We start from the raw sequence: 22,549 nt of genomic DNA on the forward strand, positions 1-22,549 counted from the left end.
TCTTCCCCTTGCCTAAACATACAATGGGCATAAAAAGGGCATATATGTCCTTTATTCTCATTTTAGACATTACCCATTTATAATATCCAGAAACTGTCCACTTATAACTATTCAGAAACTGTCCATGAACTATAAATAGTTGTCTTAGCTATAATGCCACATAAAAATGCATGTACATGTTTACTAGTATTCAAAAGTGTCAAAACAAAATTATATGTTTATATGACATACACAAATACAAAAAAAGGCTACCTCACCTCCACATTCCATTGACAAAATTCCTGACAAAGATCATCTGCTCTCCTACATCTTATGTCTCATTACTGTTAATATTTCATGATCAGAGAAAGAAAAAACAAAAAACAAAAAAAAAACAAAGAGGGTTTATACTTTATACATACTCAACCTATAGGTGCAAGTCAACGCTGGTTAGGTCACACTACAAGAAAAAAGGTCATAGCCGGCGGTCCTATGACTGCCAGCTTAGGTCTAAGGCGGCGGTCATGCATCCGCCCCCTAAGAAGCTGCCACCTTAGATCAGGACTGCCGGCTTAGGTTGAAATGACTGCCGCCTTTGATGGCTGGTCGAAGGCGGTTCAAGTTGCTCTAAAGTGGCGGTCTATCGGAACCGCTGAGTTGGTGATAAAATAAGGCGACGGTTTTGACCGTCGACTTAGGTCCTAAAAGACTGCCGCCTTAGCTTTTTCCAAACATCCCTGCCATCTTTAGTGGCAGTTCAAACTGCCGGATTAGATGCTATTTGACCGCTGGCTTAGGTATTATATGACAAATTGTTTATGTCAAAGACGGCGGTTGGATGACCACCGACTTAGATTTTTTTATATATTTTTATATCAGGTTTATTCCAACTTTTTTTTTTCCACTAGCACTTTTACTAATTCATCACTTCGATACCTGATTAGTAAAAATTTCATGACAATTAATACATAAAAATAAATTAAATAAAAATGTAATTTGAAACAAAATTAATGTATTAAATTAAAAAAAAAACTAATTATTATTATTTCCAAAAGAATTATTCAAATACAATATCCAATTGACACAATAAACACAAGTACTTAAAAAAAAATTCAATTTGTCAAATAATATAACACATCTTCCTTTCTTTCTACTTCTATCATAATTTAAGATATCTGATAATCTTTGTGCTTTATTCTCCTTATTGACTCCAACAGACATCCAAGCTCTACTCAGCTTTAAATACAGCACCGCATAAATTATAACCTGAACCAAAATGTCCGATAGATCGCATCAGATCTACATAGCTTCAATAAATAAATAAAGGAACTATATGAAGCCTGTTGCACTGAAAACTCAGAGTATTTGCTTATATAAAATAACTAAAGACATAAACACAGTACATAATGCTAACACGGTTTATATCCAGAAATAAAACAAATGATAATATAAACTTATGTGAACCTACCAAAGAAATGTTCAACATGTTTCTTATCGTCTTTTCATAGGTAGGAGGGAGAGCTAGGGCTACAAACATAGGTCCACAACCCACACCCCATAAGAAACATCTATTACAAGAAACTAACTAGTTATTTTTCATAAGGCCTAAATATGATGCTTGATATCATCATGAGACATGAATAAAGTGTCAAGGGGGGTAGGGGTGTGAGAATTTTCTAGAAATGGTTGGCATTCTAACCTGCTACCTCTGCATCCTTGTTGGGTTTCGTGTTGTATTCTAAGTGAGACTTTCTTGGATAAATGGGTGAATGATTGATTAAATCCAATGAGTTTTAAAAAGCCTTCAACTTCAGGTGGATTTAGTGCTGAAAAGCCTTCAAGTTAGAACCTTACTGGATGAATGATTGATTTCTTAATGGTATTGCAGTCCAAGTTAGAAACTCCTAATGGATGATGTTGATGCGAGTGGTGTCACACATTGTCACCATTCTAACCCTAAACCTTGTGCTGAAGGGATAGGAAGAAATTTCATCTTTTTCTTTTTTATTCCTTGGTAAGTCTAACCATTTATGCATGCCACAATTGACTCATAGTTTCTCCTTTTGCTTGATGAATAATAAATATAGATGAAGCCCCATCAGCTATATTACCTTCATGGATTGCCTTCCATTAGGTGATGATTAGATATCTATTTGAATTGTTTTGTTGTGTTTCTTAGTTAGTTAATCAGAAAACAATCCTAGATAATGTCTTGGTCATTTACCAAAGTTTAAAGGGTTTCTAGCTAGATTTCATTAGGCTAACACTGTAGATGATAGGTCCAAAAACCAATGCAATAGCCAGAACAATTAAGAAAGTCTTCTAACAAGTACTAGTGGTACCAAGTACTAACCGATACAAGGGATGATCATTATACAAATAGAAGAGAACTATTGAGGATATTCATCACTAGTATTGTTATATAGCAATGGTGTCCATCTGTGGCTACAAGCAGACAAACAAATAATAAAAAACAAAGACAAATACTATTGACAAGTAAATAAAAGAAAAAAAAATTAACTGATATATAATGCTTATTAACGTACTGATGGATTCAGCTTCCAAGAAATGCTACAAAACATAGGAAGGATTAAGATAGTGAAAAAAGAACCAACAAACAAAATCAACAATACAAAGTTGGACATGAAAAGCAAGGAAAGGCAAGTGTTTCTTTCCCGGAGCTCAAGGGCCAGGTGTTTATAAGAGTTGCAAGATCATTGTTCACCATTGCAGCAACAATCTGAACACAAAAATTTTTCATGTGATAAGGATTTCATGAAAACTGACATGAATTCATTACCATTAACAAATTGTATGTTCTAATACTGCATCCATATTGCCATTAATTCACCAGGAAAGAATTGAGATGTTGGCTACCTTCAAGTAAGAGGAATGGCTCCTTTTCAGGTATTGATCACGTGTGCTCTCCCACAGACAAGGACTACCCACATGAGCGATAACTAAAGCATCAGCCATTCAATTTGCTAATATACACAGGGTAACTGCTTCCTTATAGTCTCCGACAACCAAAGCACGCTGAATACCATCTTCAACTGAAGGATCAATGTCTGCTCCCACTCCATCAAAATCTTCTTGCAGTTGCTCCCCATTAGGCACTGCACTACCTTCGACCACAAAGTTCTTACCAGAAGGTGATTGAGATGGATCTGTCTTAGGGCTTTGAAGATTGTTAAAGAAGTCTTCATCATTATCCGTAGAGAATATACCAACATCATTGTCTCCATCTAGTCCAGTTTTATTTGATGACTTCTCATCAAGACTCACAGAATTTATTTGATGGGAAAGCTCATCCTGTACATTATCATTTCCTTTGGTGTGTATGCTGAATCCAAGGTGAGTAGCTTCGTCCTTGCTGTCCCTTCCTCGTCAAACATGACCTTTTCAAGAAGCCCCATGTTTCTCTATCATCCTCAGATCTTCTCCAGACAATACATGGTACTAAAGCATTGAGAAACATAAATTATTAAGTCAAATGATGTGCTTTGTTCAGTGACCAAATTATGCACATAAACCTGAGTAAAAAACAAAAGAAATGTGCTGAGAATTTCCAGTTATCAGTATTGAAGGCAGACAATAGAAGCAGGACAACCAATTAGAGGGATAAACTACCTGAGAATTTCCAGTTTAGACACCCGTAGTTGGACCCAGGTGAAATGAAACAAACTTCCCACCAAAACCAAAAGAGGCCCCAACTGGACGTTTCAACCACTTAGGAGCTCTCAAATGCACTGCATAGAGAATACAAATAAAGCATATAGGCTGTGTTTATTTAAGGTGTAAAGACAAATCTCCATCAATGTAAAAGAAGACTGGTCCAACATGTAAGCACAAAAAATGAACCGGATAGATGCAGCTTTTACACTGCTTAGTCCTCTCTCTTCTTAATTGACCTAACTGCAAGAGAGATTAGATCTCAAGTGTATATTACTTGTCATCTCAATTAATTAACAGAGTCTGCAGCTTCCTAACAGAACCAGATACACGTAAGCCTCATAGCAATAGGATGATTGTGTTGATCCACTCAAACTTTGGTTTTAAATGAACTTTCCCAAATAAAATCATGAACCATCAAAGTCAAATTCTTGTGAACAGTAGTACCTTCTTTTTTTAAAGCAACAGTAAAACCTTCTAAAATATAGGATTGAAATTTGAGTCAGATTTCATGCTTCAGTCTTCTCAAAGGTGGTGTACCAATATGAAATGAATGAAGCATATTTATTTAATTAGGACATGGAACCCATTAATTGGGGTATGGCTTTCTTGAGTCAGATTTCATCAGTCTGTATTTTCCTCGGATCACGTTTACTTGGCTAAAAAATACCATGGTTCTTTTCCTTGAACAAATCCCAGCAAATAAAAAATGATACCATGGTTTCTCGAACTTGTAGTTTCTGTGCATATATGATGCGTTTTCCCCTGCCCCCTGTAGGGGTGATGAATTAAACCCATCCCCTCCTATGTGTTTGAATTTTTAATGGAGTATTTTTTCTATAGTTTTAGTTGATTTATGGAATATCTCTTGTGGTCGGTTTTTAAAAACAACTTTAACTTAAGCATGTTTCAGAGCTTTTTTTTTTGCCAGCATGAACCTTTGATTTGAGATCTTGCTTATACCAAGGAATCTGAAAGTGAAATTTAATTAACAACAGCAAATGTCAAGGAGAATAAAGAAAAAACTATCTATTCCATTGGTCCAAGGTTGAAAGCATTCTCCGATTGGCTTCCCAAAGTTATGGTGTCAGGTAATTTGGAAGCCATTTTCCCAGCTGCTACTCGAGAATATGCACCATTAGTTGAGGAGATGTGGATGGATGCAGCAATTCAGGCCACATACAGGCGGAGAAGAAAACTGCAAATGCTACCTGTTGTTGCTAGTTATTCTTCTGCTGGTTTTATCTGCATTGAAATTTTAGGTAGATTATGCTTATAATGTTGTTTCTTGTTAAATCTCCTGCCTCTATTCACTGCATCTGATGGTTCTCTGATATGTAACATTATTTATTTATTTATTTATTTATTATTATTGTTATTGTTATTTTGATATACTGCTCATACAAGCAAGTTATCTCCTAACAGATATACTTGACCACTCTAGAGATTTGGTTCTCTAATTGGGCATTTCCCATTTGGTACACATTCTGGGGATCTTCACTTCAAAATAGTGGATATTGGATACAAAGCTAAACATAACAGTACAACATTGCTTTGCAGCGAACACTAAAACTGAAAGACTGCATGTTTAAAACCTAGTGGCGAAAATAAGAACAGACTTGCTCAAATTGTTATAGTAAATACCTGCATCTTTAAAACTCCATGAAATTGAATACAGTGGTGAATCTACACAAATTGGAATGCCAATCTTACAAACTTGACGGTGCCACTTTTACTCAAAACTTGATTCATGTCACTTTCCCTTATTCTCTTTATCTTCTCTTTTATTTACCCAAGCTTATAAGATCTATGATTAGGTCTGCATCCAGTCCACCCCTCCTAAGACCCCAGATAGGTGGGGTGGGAGTGGGACTAACATTAACATACAGATAGGCTATGATATACTTTTTTTTTTCTTTTTTGATAATTTTAGGCTATGGTATTCTTGTCATCTTGTGTATCCCTCTGCATACAATCATTTTGTACATATGCTTTTGGTTTACATTAATGAATGTACATTATTTTTGTGATTGAAAATATGCATTTGTACTAAAGAAGAAAAGGTGTGAACTCCAAATGCAAGTCCAAGATGGAGAGGCCATAGAGTGAAGTGGGATCTATGTGGATCTAGTGAAGGGTGGTGGTCTCTTTGCTAGTTTTTCTGTTTTTTTAATCTGTGGAAGGTTCCTTTGGATCTGATTTTTGGGTAGGTGCCATTTGTATAGTGGTTTATGTATAGGAGATTTTTGGTTCAGGGTTGGTTTTTTATGTATGCTGCTCCCAGCTATATTTAGTATCTTTATTTTTGCCTTTATGGGTTGTTGCCTGTACAGAGCTTTTACACCTCTTTTCTTTTCTTTTAATGCAATTTTGTTTTATTATGTAAAAGAGAAGGAAAAGTCCGTAAAGCCTATAGAGAGTAATTTATACAGGATAAGGAAATCTAGTAAAAAAGAATCACCCAGTTGTCAATGGGCCAACAACATAAAACATATTCGCCTATAGGATTACTATAGATCCATTAATTTCTTCACAAATCACAACCTCCGAGAGTTTTTGCTTATCAAAAGACAAAAGAGTTCCTTTTGTTCCCTATCTAGTTCTTTTCTATTTAGACCAATTGGTTTTCAAAACATAGTTGTGATACCACTATATAGGTTTTGGGGACTCTGCATTAAGACAATATCAATAAGAATGTTGAGAGGTGATCTACTTGGTGCCTGCCTTTTTCCTTGGGTTTAGTGAAGGCCGAAGCACAACAGTTGTGGGAATCCTTCATTGTACTCTGGCAGTCTTGCAAGGAGTACAAAGATGCCTGAATTCAGGGCCTGTTGGAGAAAGGGATTCGGTGTATGCTGAGTTCCAAGCAGTCTTGCAAGGAGTACAAATTTCTAGAGACCTAAACTATGACAGATTGGGAATTGAAAGACTCTAAATTAATAGTAGAGTGGCTGAAGGAACTAGGAACAATGGTTTGGAAATACAGTCCGTGAATTGGGGAATTGGTCTAGGCCTTAATGAGATGCCACATGCTTCATTTTTAAAGGGCAGGAACAGGAATTGGTCTAGACCCTACCACATTACAGACCATCACTCACCATTCCAACACAAACATCACCCAGAAAACCCAACCCACCCAAAACAAAACTCCAACTTCCAAATCTCTACCAATATCTAATTGCTTCATATCTCCAATTCCTACCAGACATCTTTCACCTGCAAAATCAAGTGATGGAAACAAAATCCAAAAAAGAAAAAGAAAAGGCAAGAAAACAAATATGACATCAACAAATTAAGAAAAAAACAATGCATAATGAACTAAAGAAATTAGAGCAAAATTCAACCATCAAATAATTACAATTAGTACCTAATTTTCTAAAACCCAGGGAGACACACCAAGGATTCCCAATCACAAAATAAAGTTATCAAAACATAGCAGCAGCCATACTATTAAAAACAGCCTAACTTGTAAATCATGCCCACCATACTAACATTTAACAAAAGGAGAAATGAAGTATTATCATGTTAGATAACATACCACGAATGTGTCCAACAAATTCTTTTGATGGTGATATCGGATTCCTCATTTCCCACAACTGTTATAAATATCATAAAAAGATTACTTAGACTAAAATCGATAATATTTATAAGATAAGACTATAATAATAGGACCAAAATCCTTAGTAATAAGAAATATATTTGCACCCTTAGAGAAGGTGAACTGTCATCATCAGATGCAACAACAAGCTGAGTTGTAATATCAAGATTCCATTGTAAAACAGAGCTTCACCTTCTATTTGAATCTGACAAACTGTCGGAAAGAGAAAAGCCATGTCTAAATATACAATTCACCATGTAGATTCATTACCATAAAAGTGCATAGAACATCTTACACCAAGCATAAACAACTTAAGTTATAACTGGCTTCTGCCACCTTAAGTCCCACACCACTAAAAATGGTAAAAAAATACTCACTCTCAGATAAACAATGTGCAAATTCTAAATAGGTTTTTAAAATATTCTGGAAAACAAATATATATTCATTGTCCACCTGTCGTCCCATTATGTGAAGTGGATGCAAGTATATGCTGAACCTTGTCATTCCATGATAAGAAAAAAACATCACTTTGAGCACCAGAACCAACACCCTGAAAAAGTTTTCACAGATTAAATGCTACAAACATCTCAAAAGAAACAGGATTGCATAGTGGAAGCTTAAGTCAACTAAATATCCCAATTCCTAACTATTGTGTTTCAAGTTTCAAAGTTCCATTTTATGTTGAAATACTATTCAGGATTTGTGATCATAAAGATCTCGTGAAAGCTTTATGCCTACCACCAACATAGCAAAATCCTCCTTTACAACGTAAAAGAACAAGTAAAACACAAAAACTGGACAATACAGAAGAAAGATTCTTTCTCTGGTATAGGTTTAGGGTTTTCCAACATCAACTGTCTCCTTTACAAATAGGCTTCCGCCAAGAATGTAGAAGTGTTGGAGGGCGAGGGAGGGTGAGTTTTTGAGGTTAGGGATGATGCTCGATTGAAGTTGCAGGTGGAAAGACCTGGCATTTCCCCAACACCTTGATGGACTGGATGGCAGCCATGAGAGATGGAGCTGTAGCTAGCTAGTGTGAATATTAAAAGAAGGGTTAGAACGTTACCTTCTCTTGCTTGAACGAACAGGTCGGTGCTGGATGCCCAGTAATTTCCCATTCTCAAGTATAAAGGGATCTTTCCCCTTCTCAATCGAAGAAGTCTGCTACCTTGCTCGTAGAGAAAACTGATTCTGCTCTACAATTTTTCTCAATCGAAGAAGTCTTCTACCTTGCTCGTGAAGAAAACTGATTCTGCTCTACAATTTATCTCACTCGTGAAGAAAAAAAGCTTTTTTAAAGCACAACACTGATTCTCCTCTGTAATTTATCTTGCTCGTGAACCTTCTGTCTTCTTCAAAACTTCTCTGCAAGAAGGTTCTCTGCCTTCGCGCGGGATAAATTTCTCTGTAATTTATCTTGTCGAATAGAAGGAGCCTTCTTCGTGCGGGAGAAGGAAAATTTTGCCTCCCCGCGTTTGGTCTATTGAACCGGAATTTAGACCGTTTTAATTCCGGTTTGGTTATAAAATCCGCCAAAGATATTGTTATAGACCGCCGCGTCAGCCTTTTAAACCAATGTAGGTGGCGGTCTTTTCTGCCGCCTTAGATATTCCTATAATGGCGGTTTTTGTGACCGCCGGATTTGACACCCCCAATTCATCCGTCGTTTTTGGGAAAATTTGGGCTCAGGTTGGGTTTAGGTTGATTTGATTTTTCTACTTCATTTTATCAATATTCTTGTCTCTAAAACTCAAGGTTTGAGATCAATTTAGTTTTGACTCAGCCATTTTTGGCTTCAAAATAAAAGATCAATCCAGTTTTAGCATTATTATATGTAAAAGGGCATAGTAATCATGCTTTTTAAACATTTGCCTTTAAACTTAAAATTATTGACATTCATATTGTCTATACATAAATACATATATTAATTCATAGGTGAATATGTGTACATATACATACATGCCACATGCATTACAGATATTCATAAGTATTTATATAATAATTGTACATACAAATATAAAGTTAGGTTGGGTTAGGGTTGAGTTGGGTTGGCCTAACCTAGCCCAAGTTGCTGCCCTAGCCCTAGAGAGTGAAGGAACACATGATGGCATCTTTGGTTTTTTGTAGGTAGACCTATTCATGAGCCAAGTAGCCAAATGGGTCAGCCCAACCTGGCTTGTTCTTTATTGGGTTTGGAGATGGATTTGGGCCCAAAAGATGAGTCTCAACTTTTTTTGGGCAAGGCTCATTGTAGGTATCAGAAAGTATCCCACCTTACTGGTTGAATTGTTGGAGATGCCACACATCATTAAAGAGAAAAGGGAGTGATGGGACACCCAATTAGGGGTGAGCCAAAAAAACTGAAAAACTAAACCAACCGAAATTAAACAAAAAAATCAGTTAATTGAACTTATCGGTTCAGTGTTTTAAAAAAACCGAAGGTACCAGTTCAGTTTCAGTTAACTAATATAGAAAACCAGTAGTTAACTGAACCAACCAGTACACATATATTTCTATATATTATATATATATTTAATATTTTTATATATTATAAATTAATAAATATGCATTATATATAAATATATATTGATAATATATGATATATTATTTATTATTTAAAATATAATATTATATATACTGGTCAACCGGTTAACTAATTGGTTTCGGTTTGATTTCGATTATCAGTTTTCCAAAAACTGGTAATACCAGTTCAGTTACAAAAAAAAAAAAAAAAAAAAAAAAAAAACCCCACAATTGGGTTAACCAAACCATGAGCACCCCTACACCCAATATTGAAATTCAGAGCAGATTTTGATTTTTAGTGACTCCCAAGGTAAGGGCCTTCAAAGTAAGTTGGGGAGGAGAGAGAAGGTGTTAGGCACCCCTCTCTCCTTTCTATGTGAATGTCAATTTACTTGAACATGCAAAAAATTAACCGGTGGAGTTTATACAAATAAGGCTCGGTTTGGAAGGAGTACAAGTACAAATATGTACAGTACAAATGCATACAAAATGTATGGTTTTACATATGTACTCCTTCCAAACTGAGCCTATACAACAGATTCCTAACAGAAGACTCAACAATTCAATGATGCAAGTAGGGTGAAAATGCATTAAATGGCATAGTTTTATGCAATAGATGTTTTTGGCAATTCTTGGATCTTCCCAAGTTGAGAATATTTTAAATGCACGAGTACAAAACATTGCTAGTGTTGACAGGTTGAGTTCGAGAAGTGTTCTAGACTCTGATAATCAGGTTTCTTCATAGACAAACCTCCGAGAAAGAATCTATGCCGTGACAAGAGTATTATTACTGCCACCGCCTCACTTCTAGTGCTAACGAGCTGAGTCCGAGAAGTTATTTGGACACACTACAGTCGACAATCTGTATTGAAGTTTGCCAAGTCCACCTATAAACACTCTAAACTACACAAGATTGAAAATTTTACAAGAAGCAAAAGCATATATCTAGGCAAATTGCAAGAAGGCAATAAGCTAAATACTACAAATTCTAGAAAAAAAAAAAAAGGCTAGATACTGTTGGACTTTTGCTGTCAAGGGATTCTAGGAGGATATCATTTGATTTTACAATCTACTTACTATGTATTTTATTTTACTTTTATTTCCTTTTGTTATTGATTTTTTTATTTATTTTGATAGGTTTATCAATTCAAGCATGTTTAAACCACTAACCTACTATTCCCAACTGATACTAAACTTCACTGTGAATTGAAAGAGAAAAATCATCAAACATCGAGTATACCACTCAATCTTGTTAGGCATCTCAAGCTTCATATGTTCATAACCTAGGCTTTGGACTGAAATCCAATGAGGGGCGAACTAGAATTCCCATCTTCACGCCTCTCTTGGAACTAGCCACTATTCAAGAGGATCGAAAGTAGGCCTAGATTGGAAAGGTAATGAAAAGAGTTTTGTCTAGAAGTTAGGCTGAGAATACCAGAGTTATGACTAGGGATCTAAAGCTTAAACCATGGAATGTAGGGGGATGAGTTGTGTGGCCCCGTTCAAGCCCAGCTCCTTCAGGCCAAAATTTGATGAATGGGGCAGTACTAAAGTTCACATCTATACACCTTTCTCGGAATCATCGACTCTTACTTAAGAAGGGGAAAATGGGTGTCACGACTGCAACAACCTCCTTTCATCCTTGGTCCAAAGTTTCTACGAAAATGATAAGGGAGGAGGAACAAAGGAAGAGAAACGGCATGAGGGGAACCTACCTTTGCGTTTGGACTTGAATAAACGGACGTTGGGGAGATTTCGGCTCCGTTTGATATTCCAGGATTTTTCATCTGTGCTTGGGACTAGAACGAATGGAGGCATAGACATCAATGCCAAAGCACATCCATTGCAGTCCACTCTTCCTTCGAGCCCTTATCTCCTTCCCTCACGTCCAAAGGCGGTGGAGATGAATGACTGTCGAACTGGTACTAAGAAAAATGGAGGAGAATGCTCAAAGCTCGCCTATGGCGATTATTTCCTCCTTCAACGTTCGAACAATCTTTTCCTTCACTTTAGAAGGATAAACAAAAAGGAAAAATAAATAACTCTTATTTCATTCTATTTTGGCAAAAAAAAATTAAGAAAAAGAGGAAAATAAAATATAAAATACCAAGAAATAAGGGAAGTAGGATGATGGAGGAATATATTTGAGAATAGGCTCACTTGCCAAGGTTGCTTCAATGCCTTAGGTCCCCTCTAGGGTAGACCATAAGAGGCGAATTTAGGGGCACTTTAGGTAAGAGAAATAATGAGAGGAATTTAGGGGTATTTTAGTGGTTCTTAGTGGTAGAAATGTCATTCTAGATAGGAATATTCTCTTATAAGGGTTGATTGACTTGGTGACCAAGATTACCTCTAGATAGTTTATTGTGTTAATGCTAGACGAAAGGAGAGTTATGTAGGCCAACGACAATTTGTGAAATGGAATAGTCTATTTTTAATAAAGCCAAGCCGTGCTACACAAGCCTATAAAACCAAGAGGGGGAGGGAGATCCTCCAAATCAAAATTTAAAGAGTCTAAGGAATGAATTGAGCCTGATGAGCAAGCCAATCAGCAGCTTGATTCGCCTCACAAAAGACATGGTGATACTCTAAACCAAACTCGAATTGGGTCTTCAATGCAATGCAATCCTCAATGATGTTTTGTATGCTCTACAGCGGTTGATGGTGAGCTTTGAGTGCTCAACATGCAGCCCAGGCCTCTGTCATATTGATTATGGCTTTATCCAGAAAGTATGCCTTTATATCTAAAACTTCCCCACCATAATTTCTAACAATGATCCCCACGGCACAATTAAAACCATTCATACAAGATGCAAAGGGTAGAGAGGGAGTTCTTAGGTGAAATTTGGTTAGATGGGTTTTAGAGGGTCGTATACTTTTGGCGGTGTCAAATGGGTCTAAACAGTTTGTTTTTAGGGGAGTCATGATATCATAACTCTTGATCAATGAAAATATCTAAAAGGGAATTTAAGCTTGAGTGACGCCAAGGTTTTAGAGTATTTAGAGTCTTTAGGTGGTGTCAAGTTAGTCGCGCGAAGCGTTTAAGAGGGGAATCCACGATTCCCCTTTTTGGTGTTGTTGATACTCATCATGCTTCTCAAAAAAATCCTGGCTTGAGCCTAACCCTAACCCGACAATATTTTATATAATATAAAAGGGACAATTACAATTAGTAGAATTATAAGAAAATTAGTTCGGATTTAGTAAAGGGTATATACGATCTGATTCGACAAGAAACATGACTACTCGAATATGATAAGAACCCATTGTATTTTCAAGATTATGTTATCAAATATCTTATTCGAATTTAACTCAATTTGAATTGTAATAAAAAAAAAACTTTATAATATAATAATATATTATAATATATATAGTATATAATTGTTTAAATAATATATAGAATTTACATATATAATATTATGTAACAAACAAATGGATCAGGGCATATTCACATTCAATCCATTAACTAAATTGATCAAATTCGGATTCAAATCGGAATTGATCAAACTTATTTATAGCTAGGTGTCATGTAATTTAGTGGTAGTGATTAGACTTGTTCATGGGTCGGGTAGCCTGATAGGCTGACCCGATCTAAGTTGGGCTTGGATAGGATTTCAAGCCCACTGGCTTAGGCTCGGGCCTAAAATATCGGGTCCAACCTCTTTTTCAGGCCAGGCTTGAACTTTCTTAAAAAATCCCAATTCAAGCTCGAGCTTGACTTGATTATGTATTATATAATAAAAATATATTTTATATAATAAATGATATTTAATGTTTTTTCTTTATTTTATTCTCTTTTTTCAAGTAATTATGTGTTCTTTCATTATTTTTTTAGGTTTTGAGGTCTTTTATTATAAATAAATTAGTTTTTAATTGAATCAAAAAAGAAAAACACTTTTTTCCAAATGTCTAGTCGGGCTCAAGCCTGAGCATATTTTGTTAATGTAGAGGCAAAGATCGGCCCTGTCCGGCCTGTAAACAAGTCTAGTAGTGACACTTAAGGGACTCCAATTTTCAATGTTTTTAGAAACTATTAAATTTTAGAACTACGTTCCCAATCTTAATACAATCCTTATGCCTTCTTGAGTTGTCTCTAATATGTTTATTTTTTGAAAATTGTGGTACTGATTTAAAATAAATTGGTAGATAGTGGGCATTTAGGTAATTTTACCACCCATTAATTTCAAAAAGCTTAGGGTACTAAAGTATTGCACTTGAAAGTTCATGCCCTTAGACTAAGTTTGGAAAGAGTACAAATACATACAAAATACCAGGTTTTGCGCTCTACACATTTGTATTTGTACTCCTTCCAAATAGAGCCTTACGCTCAGTTTAGGAGTGCAAATACAAATATGCACAATGCAAATACATACAAAAAAAAATATAAGGCTCAATTCGGAAAGAGTACAAATACAAATATATACAATGCAAATACGTACAAAATAATATAAATGCTAATTTTGGAAAGAGTGAAAATACAAATATGTATAATGCAAATACATACAAAAGGAATACAAAATACAAGGTCTTGCACTCTACATATTTGTATCATACTCCTTCTATAATGAGCTTAATACACTTTACATATTTATATTTGTACTCTTTCCAAATTAAGCCTTTAAGTGTCATTACTCACAAATAGGGGTGCTCACGGTTTGGATAACCGAACCATGGGTCTTTTTTTAAACTGAACCGGTAGTACCAATTTTTGGAAAATCGGTAACCGGAATCAAATCGAACCAAAATTAATCAGTTAACTGGTTGACCGATTCGGTTAATCGTCGATTCAGTTTGCTAGTTTTTTGGTTTTTTAGTTTTTATAATATATATTATAAAAGTATATATAAATATATAATAAAAAATTATAAATATATATATTATTATATTTTAAATAATAAATAATAAATAATATATTATAAATATATTTATATATAATGCATATTTATCAATTTATAATATATAAAATATATAATATACATATATATATATATAATATAGAAAAACATATATATCGGTCGACTCGATTAACCATCAATTTTTTATATTAGTTAACCAAAACCGAACCCGTACCTTAGATTTTTTAAAAACATCGAACCAACCGATTCGGTTTTAATTGATTTTTCAATTCAATTTTTCGATTTATTTTGCTCACCCCTACTCCCAAGTACAACGTATCTAACTATAGTTTACTATAAAAGGAATTTAAAATGGTAAATTTGGTAATTTTACCACTCACCATATGATGTTGGACTTAAGTGTAGATTTTTGTCACATTTCAAAATTAGGCTCTTAAGTGTCACTATTCGCAAAGTATAAGGTATTTATATGTAATTTTTCCTATTTTTTTCTTTATTCTTCTTTTCTTTTCTAAAACCATAGTCAAATCTTTGTATTTCTGAATTGTGAGGTAGTTTATTATAAATAATCAATTTTATTATTAAATGAAAAAAAAAATCTTTCCCAATTCCCACGTCGGGCTTGGACTACCGCATAATGCTGAACATTTTCTGTTAATATAGTGTCCGTATGGTATCGATGCCATTCCTTGAGAAAATGGTGATACATCAGCATAATGTCAGAAAAATATTACTTCAGAAAATATCAATATATTTGATAATGTTTTTTTGTTGTTTTATAAAAAATGGGACTTCAAGCCATACTTTACAAATTGAGAAGGCGTGATTTAGAGTAAGCCAAATTTAAACTAATGTGATAGTGATGTAGACTTTAAAAATTGAAAAGGCGCGATTTAGACTTTTATGAACGAAACGTTATAACTGAGAGCAAGTGATCCAAAAAAAGTGAAAGACATTCTTCCAATCCACACATCATTGCTGTATCTCAACATCCATGCCAAACATTTACATAGAGACAAAGCTCCATTCATAAAAAAATGTTTAGGATCATCAACATGAGTTATGTACTTGGGCTTAGACCTGTTCATAGGCCGGATGGGGCCTGCCCCTAGACGGGCTTGAACATGTTTATAGGCCTGTGGGCTTAAATTAGGGCTAAAAAGTCCGACTCACAATAAATTTGAATCAGGTTTGGGTTTTGTCAAAATAGCCTGACCCGAGTCCAGCCCGACCCGATCTAAAATTAAACTTAAAATGAGTTATGCGATTGTGTCCATTTGAATAATTCTTTTTGATTTAAGAATGCAAAACTGTTTTAAAACGTAAAAGAAAGGGAAAAAAACATATTATAGGCTCATTGTTCATTTAAATAGGAAAAAAAACATATGAATTTTTAATTTTAATTTGAATAGGGAAAATTGTAATTATTTTTATTAGATCGGGCTTCGGGCTCAGGCTTGGGCTTTTTATCAGGGCTGGGCTCGGGCCCAAGTTATAGGCCCATTGGTCGGGCCGGGCTCGGGCTCGGACCTAGCGTATTTCCATTAATGATGAGTAAAAGCCCGGACTGAGCCCGGCCCGGCCCGGCCCATGAACAGGTCTACTTGGGCTGGTCCTGGAGGAGGCTGGAGTTGCTAACGTGTGCGAGCGACGTGCACGTGTGCTACTTTTCTGGGCTAAAGTCTTAACTAAACTTCGAGCAAAATTACAAAAATACCCGTTAAAAGTCCGCATACACGATGCCGACTTCGTTAAGACAATCGACGCCGTTGACGGATGATTGGACGGTCTAGATTTGTATGCAGAGAGCCAGCTGCGGAGGAGCTGCTACGTCATCAACCTCCCGGGGACCGCAGGCGCAGGATCTCTCTTTCATTCATTTCTTGGCGCGGGCTTATAAAAATGCGATCGTCGTCTTCGTCATTCTTTCTCGTTCAAAAATCAAAGAGGGCAAGCGGCTTTGGTCGACAACAGACTGTCTCGATACGGATGCCATTCGGAGCAGAAGCGAAGAAACTATCATTGGTTGTTTGGCACCGGAGATCAGAGATCGAGGTTGAAATTCTGGCATACAAGAAGCTGTCTTAGGTAGTTGATGATTTCTGTTCTTGAAAATGATAGACTATATGAATTGTTTTGATAGTTTTTGTTAAAGAATATGAACAATCTGATTGATAAAATTGATCTAGGGTTTTAATTTTTCTTTCGACTCTTCTCTTTTCACATAGTCGAATTCGACAAGACCTAGAATTGGTTTTTCTGTTTAAAAGCAGATCCGAAGTGAATTCTATTTTGATTTTGCGTAACACTTTCAGAAACATAGCTTGATCTTCCAAAATCTCAAATCTTCTGCCGATTCTGGAAATGTTTACTGCGATTGTTTTCTGTCTACTATTCTTTCATCTTTCGAGGGAATTTTTTATTTAAATTATTCATTTCCACATATCATGATCTGTTGTTTCTGTTTCTTGATCATCAAAACTCGTCAAACCAGTATTAGTGATTTGAAAATAATAATAAATAGTAATTCCAATTGTTTTTATTTCTTTTTTTGACGGCGGGAAAATACAATACTGGCGAGTTTGAAATATTTCCTTTGTTTTTCATTAAATCAATTTATTAAAGTTCTTGTTCAATTTGACAGTTTGATAAACTTCTTTGCGTTTCCTTGCTTTCTCATAAAAGCAGAGATAGGAAAAGAAACGGAAAGCACATATGCACGGTTTTTACAACAACAACAACGTTAAAGTAACGGGGAGTGGTGGCCGTTCGTCGATCAGTCCACAGAGCGATGACCAGCTTATACTCGGCAGAAGAGGCCGTTATGGATTTACCAGCTCTGCTTTTGATCCGCAAATTCACAATCCCCTCGATGTGGACTCCACACTGATCCGGTACTCCCGTGCCACAGGTGCATCCCTTTCACCCTCCGCCGACGTTTTTCCATCTCAGATCATCGATTCCACCAAGTTTCACCCGCTGCTCCTCCATCGCTCCAACATATCGCCTCGTGGCTCTTCGCCATCCCCTTTGTCGTCGATAGAGAACCTGGAGACCCCGCCGTCGAAGTCGCCGCCGGTGTTCGCCACTCCGGTTAAAGTCGAAGAGGACGTGCTGGTGATGGACGGGATTCTGGTCGGCTCAGTGCCAGGTGGACGTACGAGGTCGGGGCCAGATTCCGGCTCCTCGTCATCGGGGAACAGCCTCTATAAGACGGAGATCTGTCGAGCGTGGGAGGATACCGGTAATTGCCGCTACGGCTCCAAATGCCAGGTACTGTTTTCCGGCTCCTAATTCTTAAACAGTCCATGGTGAAGTTAGCCCCTTAGAATGATTCAACTCTGACTAAAAAGTCTACCAATCGGACGGCTTAGACAGTCTTAGTCCACCTATGCAGAAAACCACCATAGAGTGAAAGGAATTGCACAAAGTGCAGCGGATTACGACTCGTCGATTGGATGAATGGATGGACCGCAACTGTCACTGGGGCTGTTTAAGGTGTCTGAACTGAATAACTTATTGCCTTTTCAAGCACGCAGTTCAGCCGCTCCGTGGTGGACTGATAGGCCATAGCAATCTCCGGTATCTGCTGCGTTAAAAGATTGACTGAGAGAGGATCCGATCCACGATAAGAATGTGGCGGAAATGGAATATCACAGGCCATTGGAAATTTGGATATAGACAATCCAAATTGAACGGTTTTGGCGCAGGTATGCCCTGTTGTATAAGATTCCGATCCAATGGTTCTTAGGTGACGACGATCCGACGACAGCGATGCGTTGTAGTATTTGATTATTTTTGGTAGGGAAAATATATGATATGGAAAGAGTTTTGACCAATTTAGTAATGCGGTTCCCATAGGAAGAAAATTAGAAAAGCGATTCTTTCTCACCACGTCTCATTGGGGCGGCGGCTTCTCTTCCAAACAGTGGGTGGCTTCTCACTATCTAACTTCTCCCTTTCCGGAGGGAGGACCGCTCTTATAAAGATTTAAACCGTCCCGCTCGTCATTGTCTTTTCTTTTTCTTCCCTGATAGCTTGAATCTCCCCACTTTGTTATTTTGGCACAAAGTACTGAAATATGTACCGAGAGTCCTCCAAGGTAGTGGAAAAGAGAGAGAGAGAGAATTCATGTGATGATAGTTCTGAATTTGATTCGCGGAATGCGTTTCTTGACTTCATATTCTTTACTTTATTGTGAGAATCTTGAACAGAAAAGATTATTCTGTTCTTTTGTTTATCGCTTCACTTCATGGCCTTTTGCGAACAATCAAGAACCGCCGGATACCCTGCGAAATTTTTACCATAAAGAAAGAATTTTCTGCAATTTTTTAGTTTTACGTGTGGAATGAGACTAGTTTCTTTCTTAAAGAAACTGTTTGTCTGCGCCTCTGCGTTTCTTTCTTTTACTTTTCTTGTACTTTGTCTAACAAATTAATGCCAACTGCAGTTTGCGCATGGAAAAGAAGAGCTGCGTCCTACTCGTGTCTCTAGCAAGAACAAGTCCGAGGTAAACACTGAACAGGGCTCTTTTTATCTTAATCATGTGAGACAAAAGAAAGTGTTATGACATCGCGTTCTTTTTTCCATTCGATTCGGATTGGGTAGACCTGCGGCGCACGTTCACGTTCTAATGAGTTACATGTGATTCGATGAGCATGTTTACATCTCTGTTTATGGGCTTTGCTGTTTCTGATCGATTTCGTTTTCTTCTATTTTTGTTGCGTGTACAGGGACAGCTCTGCAAGTCGTTTGCTACAGGGACCTGCGCATACGGCAGTAAGTGCCGCTTCATTCATCACATGGCCGCGTCATCACCGTCGAGAACAGCGACATCGGCCGGAGCCACAACAATGATCAAGCCGGAACAAGACGACTGGTCCCCGGCGGACGATGGCATTGAGGTTCGGTTGCCTTATTCGGCAGAGCATTGTCCAACAAGAGAAGATGTTAATTTGTACATACATGACGTCCTATATGGCCCTTCTCGAAGAAAGAGACTGCCGGTTTTCGCCGAAATCTGCCCTAACTAGAAGACATATTATATTAAGCCATTTTAGAAGATCGAACTCATTTGAGAATAGAAGGGGGGAATTGTTTTCCTTACTACTTTAAGGGAGGGTAGAAACAGTGTCATTGTATCCTGCGCTTTGGAGCGGTGTCGCTACTTGCTAGTCGGTTTAGAGAGAAGTCTCAAGAACCATTCAATGATTTTTCCACGTGGGAACTTTTTCACGTGTCAAGGGTATGAAATTTTTTTGTAAAAGATTTTGGCTGTTTGGTAAAACAGGGTTGTTTTCCAACTTCCTGCGTATGACATGTTATGGAGTCCTTGGCTGCCCTTTTTACAGAAGAAATATACGGAAAAGTACTGACAGGGCCCAAGAATATATATTGATTGCAAATATTCTTTAGGGTATTAATTACTTTTTTTATTTTCTTATGAAAGCATGAATTCATTGCAAAACAAGAGATGCTACTAGTAATGTAAGATTAAATTAGATAATGAAAAAGGTTATCTTTGAGCATCATAAACTATATAGGCTCAACTTGTGCCGATGAAGAAAAAAAATCGGACTAAGCATCATACTTGCAGAGGTTCTCAAAACCTATGCATTCATTCTTTTTGATCTTATAAATCATATTTGATATACCAACTCTATCTGCTTTAGTACTAAAGAAGCTCAATTTTTTGATGGTGAATGTAGAAGAATAGTTGTTTGGTCTTTCAGTTAAGCTGTGTTTGCATTAGAGCAAAAGCAGAAATATGTGGCTGAAAAGGAGTTGAAAAATATCATTCACCACTCAGCTCTAAATCATAGAAAATAACATATTATTACTATTAGTCATGTTTTTATCTATCATTGTAATGGATGGGTAATAATAACTTGGGCAGGGGGTAGTCATTCCCACTTTCCACTGAATTGCAGCATCTAAATTGCTTTTCCACTTCTGCCCTACGATCCAAAGACAACCTTATTGCATACAAATGAAGATGTTAATACTTAAAACCACTTTTTCGCACCTAGTTAGATTGCAGTGACAAAGATTGTGATGGAGAGGATGAAGATTATGAGGGATGCCCCCTAATACAATGAAGTAAACTAAATACTTCATCATATGTACTTTTTCTCTCTTTATACTTGGGTCAAGAACTGTTCTCGACCTTCAAAAAGGAGCACAATAAAATCAAGAATAATAATAGAGACTACAGTGGTTTTGCACTTTTACTTACCACATGGAACTGAGAAACGCTTCAGAAGGTAATATTCTACAATAAACTGAGAAGAGAATGTCATAGCTAAGGTGGCTGTGGCACTTGACACCTGCACCAAAATTCACCTAGAAAAAACAATAAAATAGTCTACTAACAAGAAAGACATGAAATAAAAAGCCCATGCTGATCCCCCATGCTAACCCCCAACCAAAACCCCATCCAAGTACAAGCAAAGCAAAACTACAAAGAAGTAGAGAGAAGATGGAATTGGAATTAGTTGGTTAACAGGTGATCTAGTAGGGTTAACAGAGAGACAAAAGTGGTGAAGCCGTGACGGGTAATGGAGTCGATTTGAGAAAAAAATACGAAGGAGAAGCAAAGGCGGATGAAAATGTAAAGAAACCTCATGCCTACGGAGAATCAAAGAGAGAAGATGAAATTGGAATCCGTTGGTTTACAGGTGGTCTGACGTGACGGATATTGAAGTCGATTTAAGAAAAAACGTAGAGGAGAAGGGGAGGCGGGTGAAAATGTAGAGAAACCCCATGCCTTCAATCGCTTCACGACACGCTTGAAACGATGCCTTTCCAATGTGGGCTGTGTTGGTTGGTGAGTCAGTATGTTCGTTCTCTGCGAACTGCAATCCAAACTCAATAGTCACTTCGCCTCCATTTTATTCCGTTGCTGTTGTTTTATTTGCGACGAAATCAAAATGCAAGCAGAACTCACTCGGCTTGGGAACCACCAACTCGCTATCTCTTTCCCTCTCTTTCAAATTTACTCTCTTAATTAAATGATCCAGTAGAAGGAGACAGAGTAAACAGTTTCGTCAGTGTGAGGCATGTTGAGGAGCAAATCCGATTTCCCCATGTAAACGGTTTCGTCGACCATGCAAAGAGGCCAAACTTAAAATCCCCATTGACAATGCCACCGCCTCCACTACCACCACCACGGGGACCAAGGTGCACAAAACCATAACAGAAAAAGAGGAAAACCCATAAACAAAAATAAATAAATAACAGAGAAGTAGAGACGGATGAGGGGGGAAAAGGTCAAGAGAGAGGGAGGAGGGGGAAAAAGAGCGAGGAAGTGAGAGAGACACAAGTAGGAAGAGAAACACAAATGCATATGGAAGAGAGACGAGAGAGATGAGAGAGAAAGGCAAAAACGTTAGCATTTAAGGTTAAGATTTACAGAAACTTATCTCATCGAAGCATAAAGCTCTAGGCAATGTTGTCTTGACAGAGAGAGACATAGAGAAGCGGAGAAAAACTAGACAAGAAATTATCTTGTTCACTTGCTACTGAAGTGGGGAAGAGAGAGAAAAGGGGGAGTGAGGGGAGATGTTCACGGTAGAGTTAAGAATAAGGGGGAGAGAGAGAAGGAGATGTTCACGAGAGAGAGATGGAGAGAGTGGGAGAAGGAAGAGAGGGGAAGAGTTTAGAGAGGAGGGATTTGGATGAACTGAAGACAAAATCATACACACCCAGCTGACTACCAATTACAGTTGAACACACCAACCTTGTGATTCGAATTGAAATATTTATGTATTAAACTTTCGATCTATGTAGATTTCATTTGCTGAAAAGAGAGAATATGCTATAGATATATGGATTACAACTGAGCTCCAATCCCATGAATCCGTCAATTCATGGGCGTGTGTACCTTTCAATTAGAGACAAACAGCCTATCAGGTTTTAACTT

At 37.0% G+C, this 22,549-nt stretch overlaps 1 protein-coding gene and 1 long non-coding RNA gene across 7 annotated transcripts; one reads left to right on the top strand and one right to left on the bottom strand.

Moving 5' to 3' along the window:
* Positions 1–992: 992 nt before the first annotated feature.
* On the bottom strand, positions 993–8,671 carry LOC148851467 (uncharacterized). 5 transcript variants are annotated; one of them, XR_016098808.1, is made up of 9 exons: positions 8,316–8,671; positions 7,703–7,799; positions 7,357–7,462; positions 7,190–7,247; positions 3,610–3,728; positions 2,857–3,438; positions 2,526–2,719; positions 2,333–2,424; positions 993–1,245 (listed from the first exon to the last, which is right to left on the bottom strand). It is a non-coding gene; the product is annotated as an uncharacterized LOC148851467 (long non-coding RNA). The 5 variants fall into 5 exon arrangements; XR_016098805.1 differs by having other exon boundaries at positions 2,857–3,512; positions 8,316–8,668; XR_016098807.1 differs by lacking the exon at positions 2,333–2,424 and having other exon boundaries at positions 2,501–2,719; positions 2,857–3,512; positions 8,316–8,554.
* Positions 8,672–16,495: 7,824 nt separating this feature from the next.
* LOC148851468 (uncharacterized) lies at positions 16,496–20,163 on the top strand. Of its 2 annotated transcripts, none has more exons than XM_088943427.1 (4): positions 16,496–16,716; positions 17,317–17,901; positions 19,079–19,138; positions 19,362–20,163. In XM_088943427.1, the coding sequence occupies exons 2-4, from the start codon at positions 17,344–17,346 to the stop codon at positions 19,659–19,661; spliced, it is 918 nt and encodes a 305-aa protein (XP_088799553.1). In that variant the 5' UTR covers positions 16,496–16,716; positions 17,317–17,343; the 3' UTR covers positions 19,662–20,163. The 2 variants fall into 2 exon arrangements, with proteins under 2 accessions (XP_088799553.1, XP_088799554.1); XM_088943428.1 differs by having other exon boundaries at positions 16,539–16,716; positions 17,314–17,901.
* Positions 20,164–22,549: the final 2,386 nt, after the last annotated feature.

This window comes from Nelumbo lutea, chromosome 5 (assembly GCF_056320005.1).
Source record: "Nelumbo lutea isolate HS-2025 chromosome 5, American lotus-T2T, whole genome shotgun sequence".
Classification (NCBI taxonomy): Eukaryota; Viridiplantae; Streptophyta; class Magnoliopsida; order Proteales; family Nelumbonaceae; genus Nelumbo; species Nelumbo lutea.

Excerpts from the sequence above, each read along its gene's own strand:
- LOC148851468 (XM_088943427.1), top strand. The coding sequence starts at position 17,344 with ATGCACGGTTTTTACAACAACAACAACGTTAAAGTAACGGGGAGTGGT. Across the intron at positions 17,902-19,078 it reads GCTACGGCTCCAAATGCCAG|TTTGCGCATGGAAAAGAAGA; the intron begins GTACTGTTTTCC and ends TGCCAACTGCAG. Across the intron at positions 19,139-19,361 it reads CTAGCAAGAACAAGTCCGAG|GGACAGCTCTGCAAGTCGTT; the intron begins GTAAACACTGAA and ends TTGCGTGTACAG.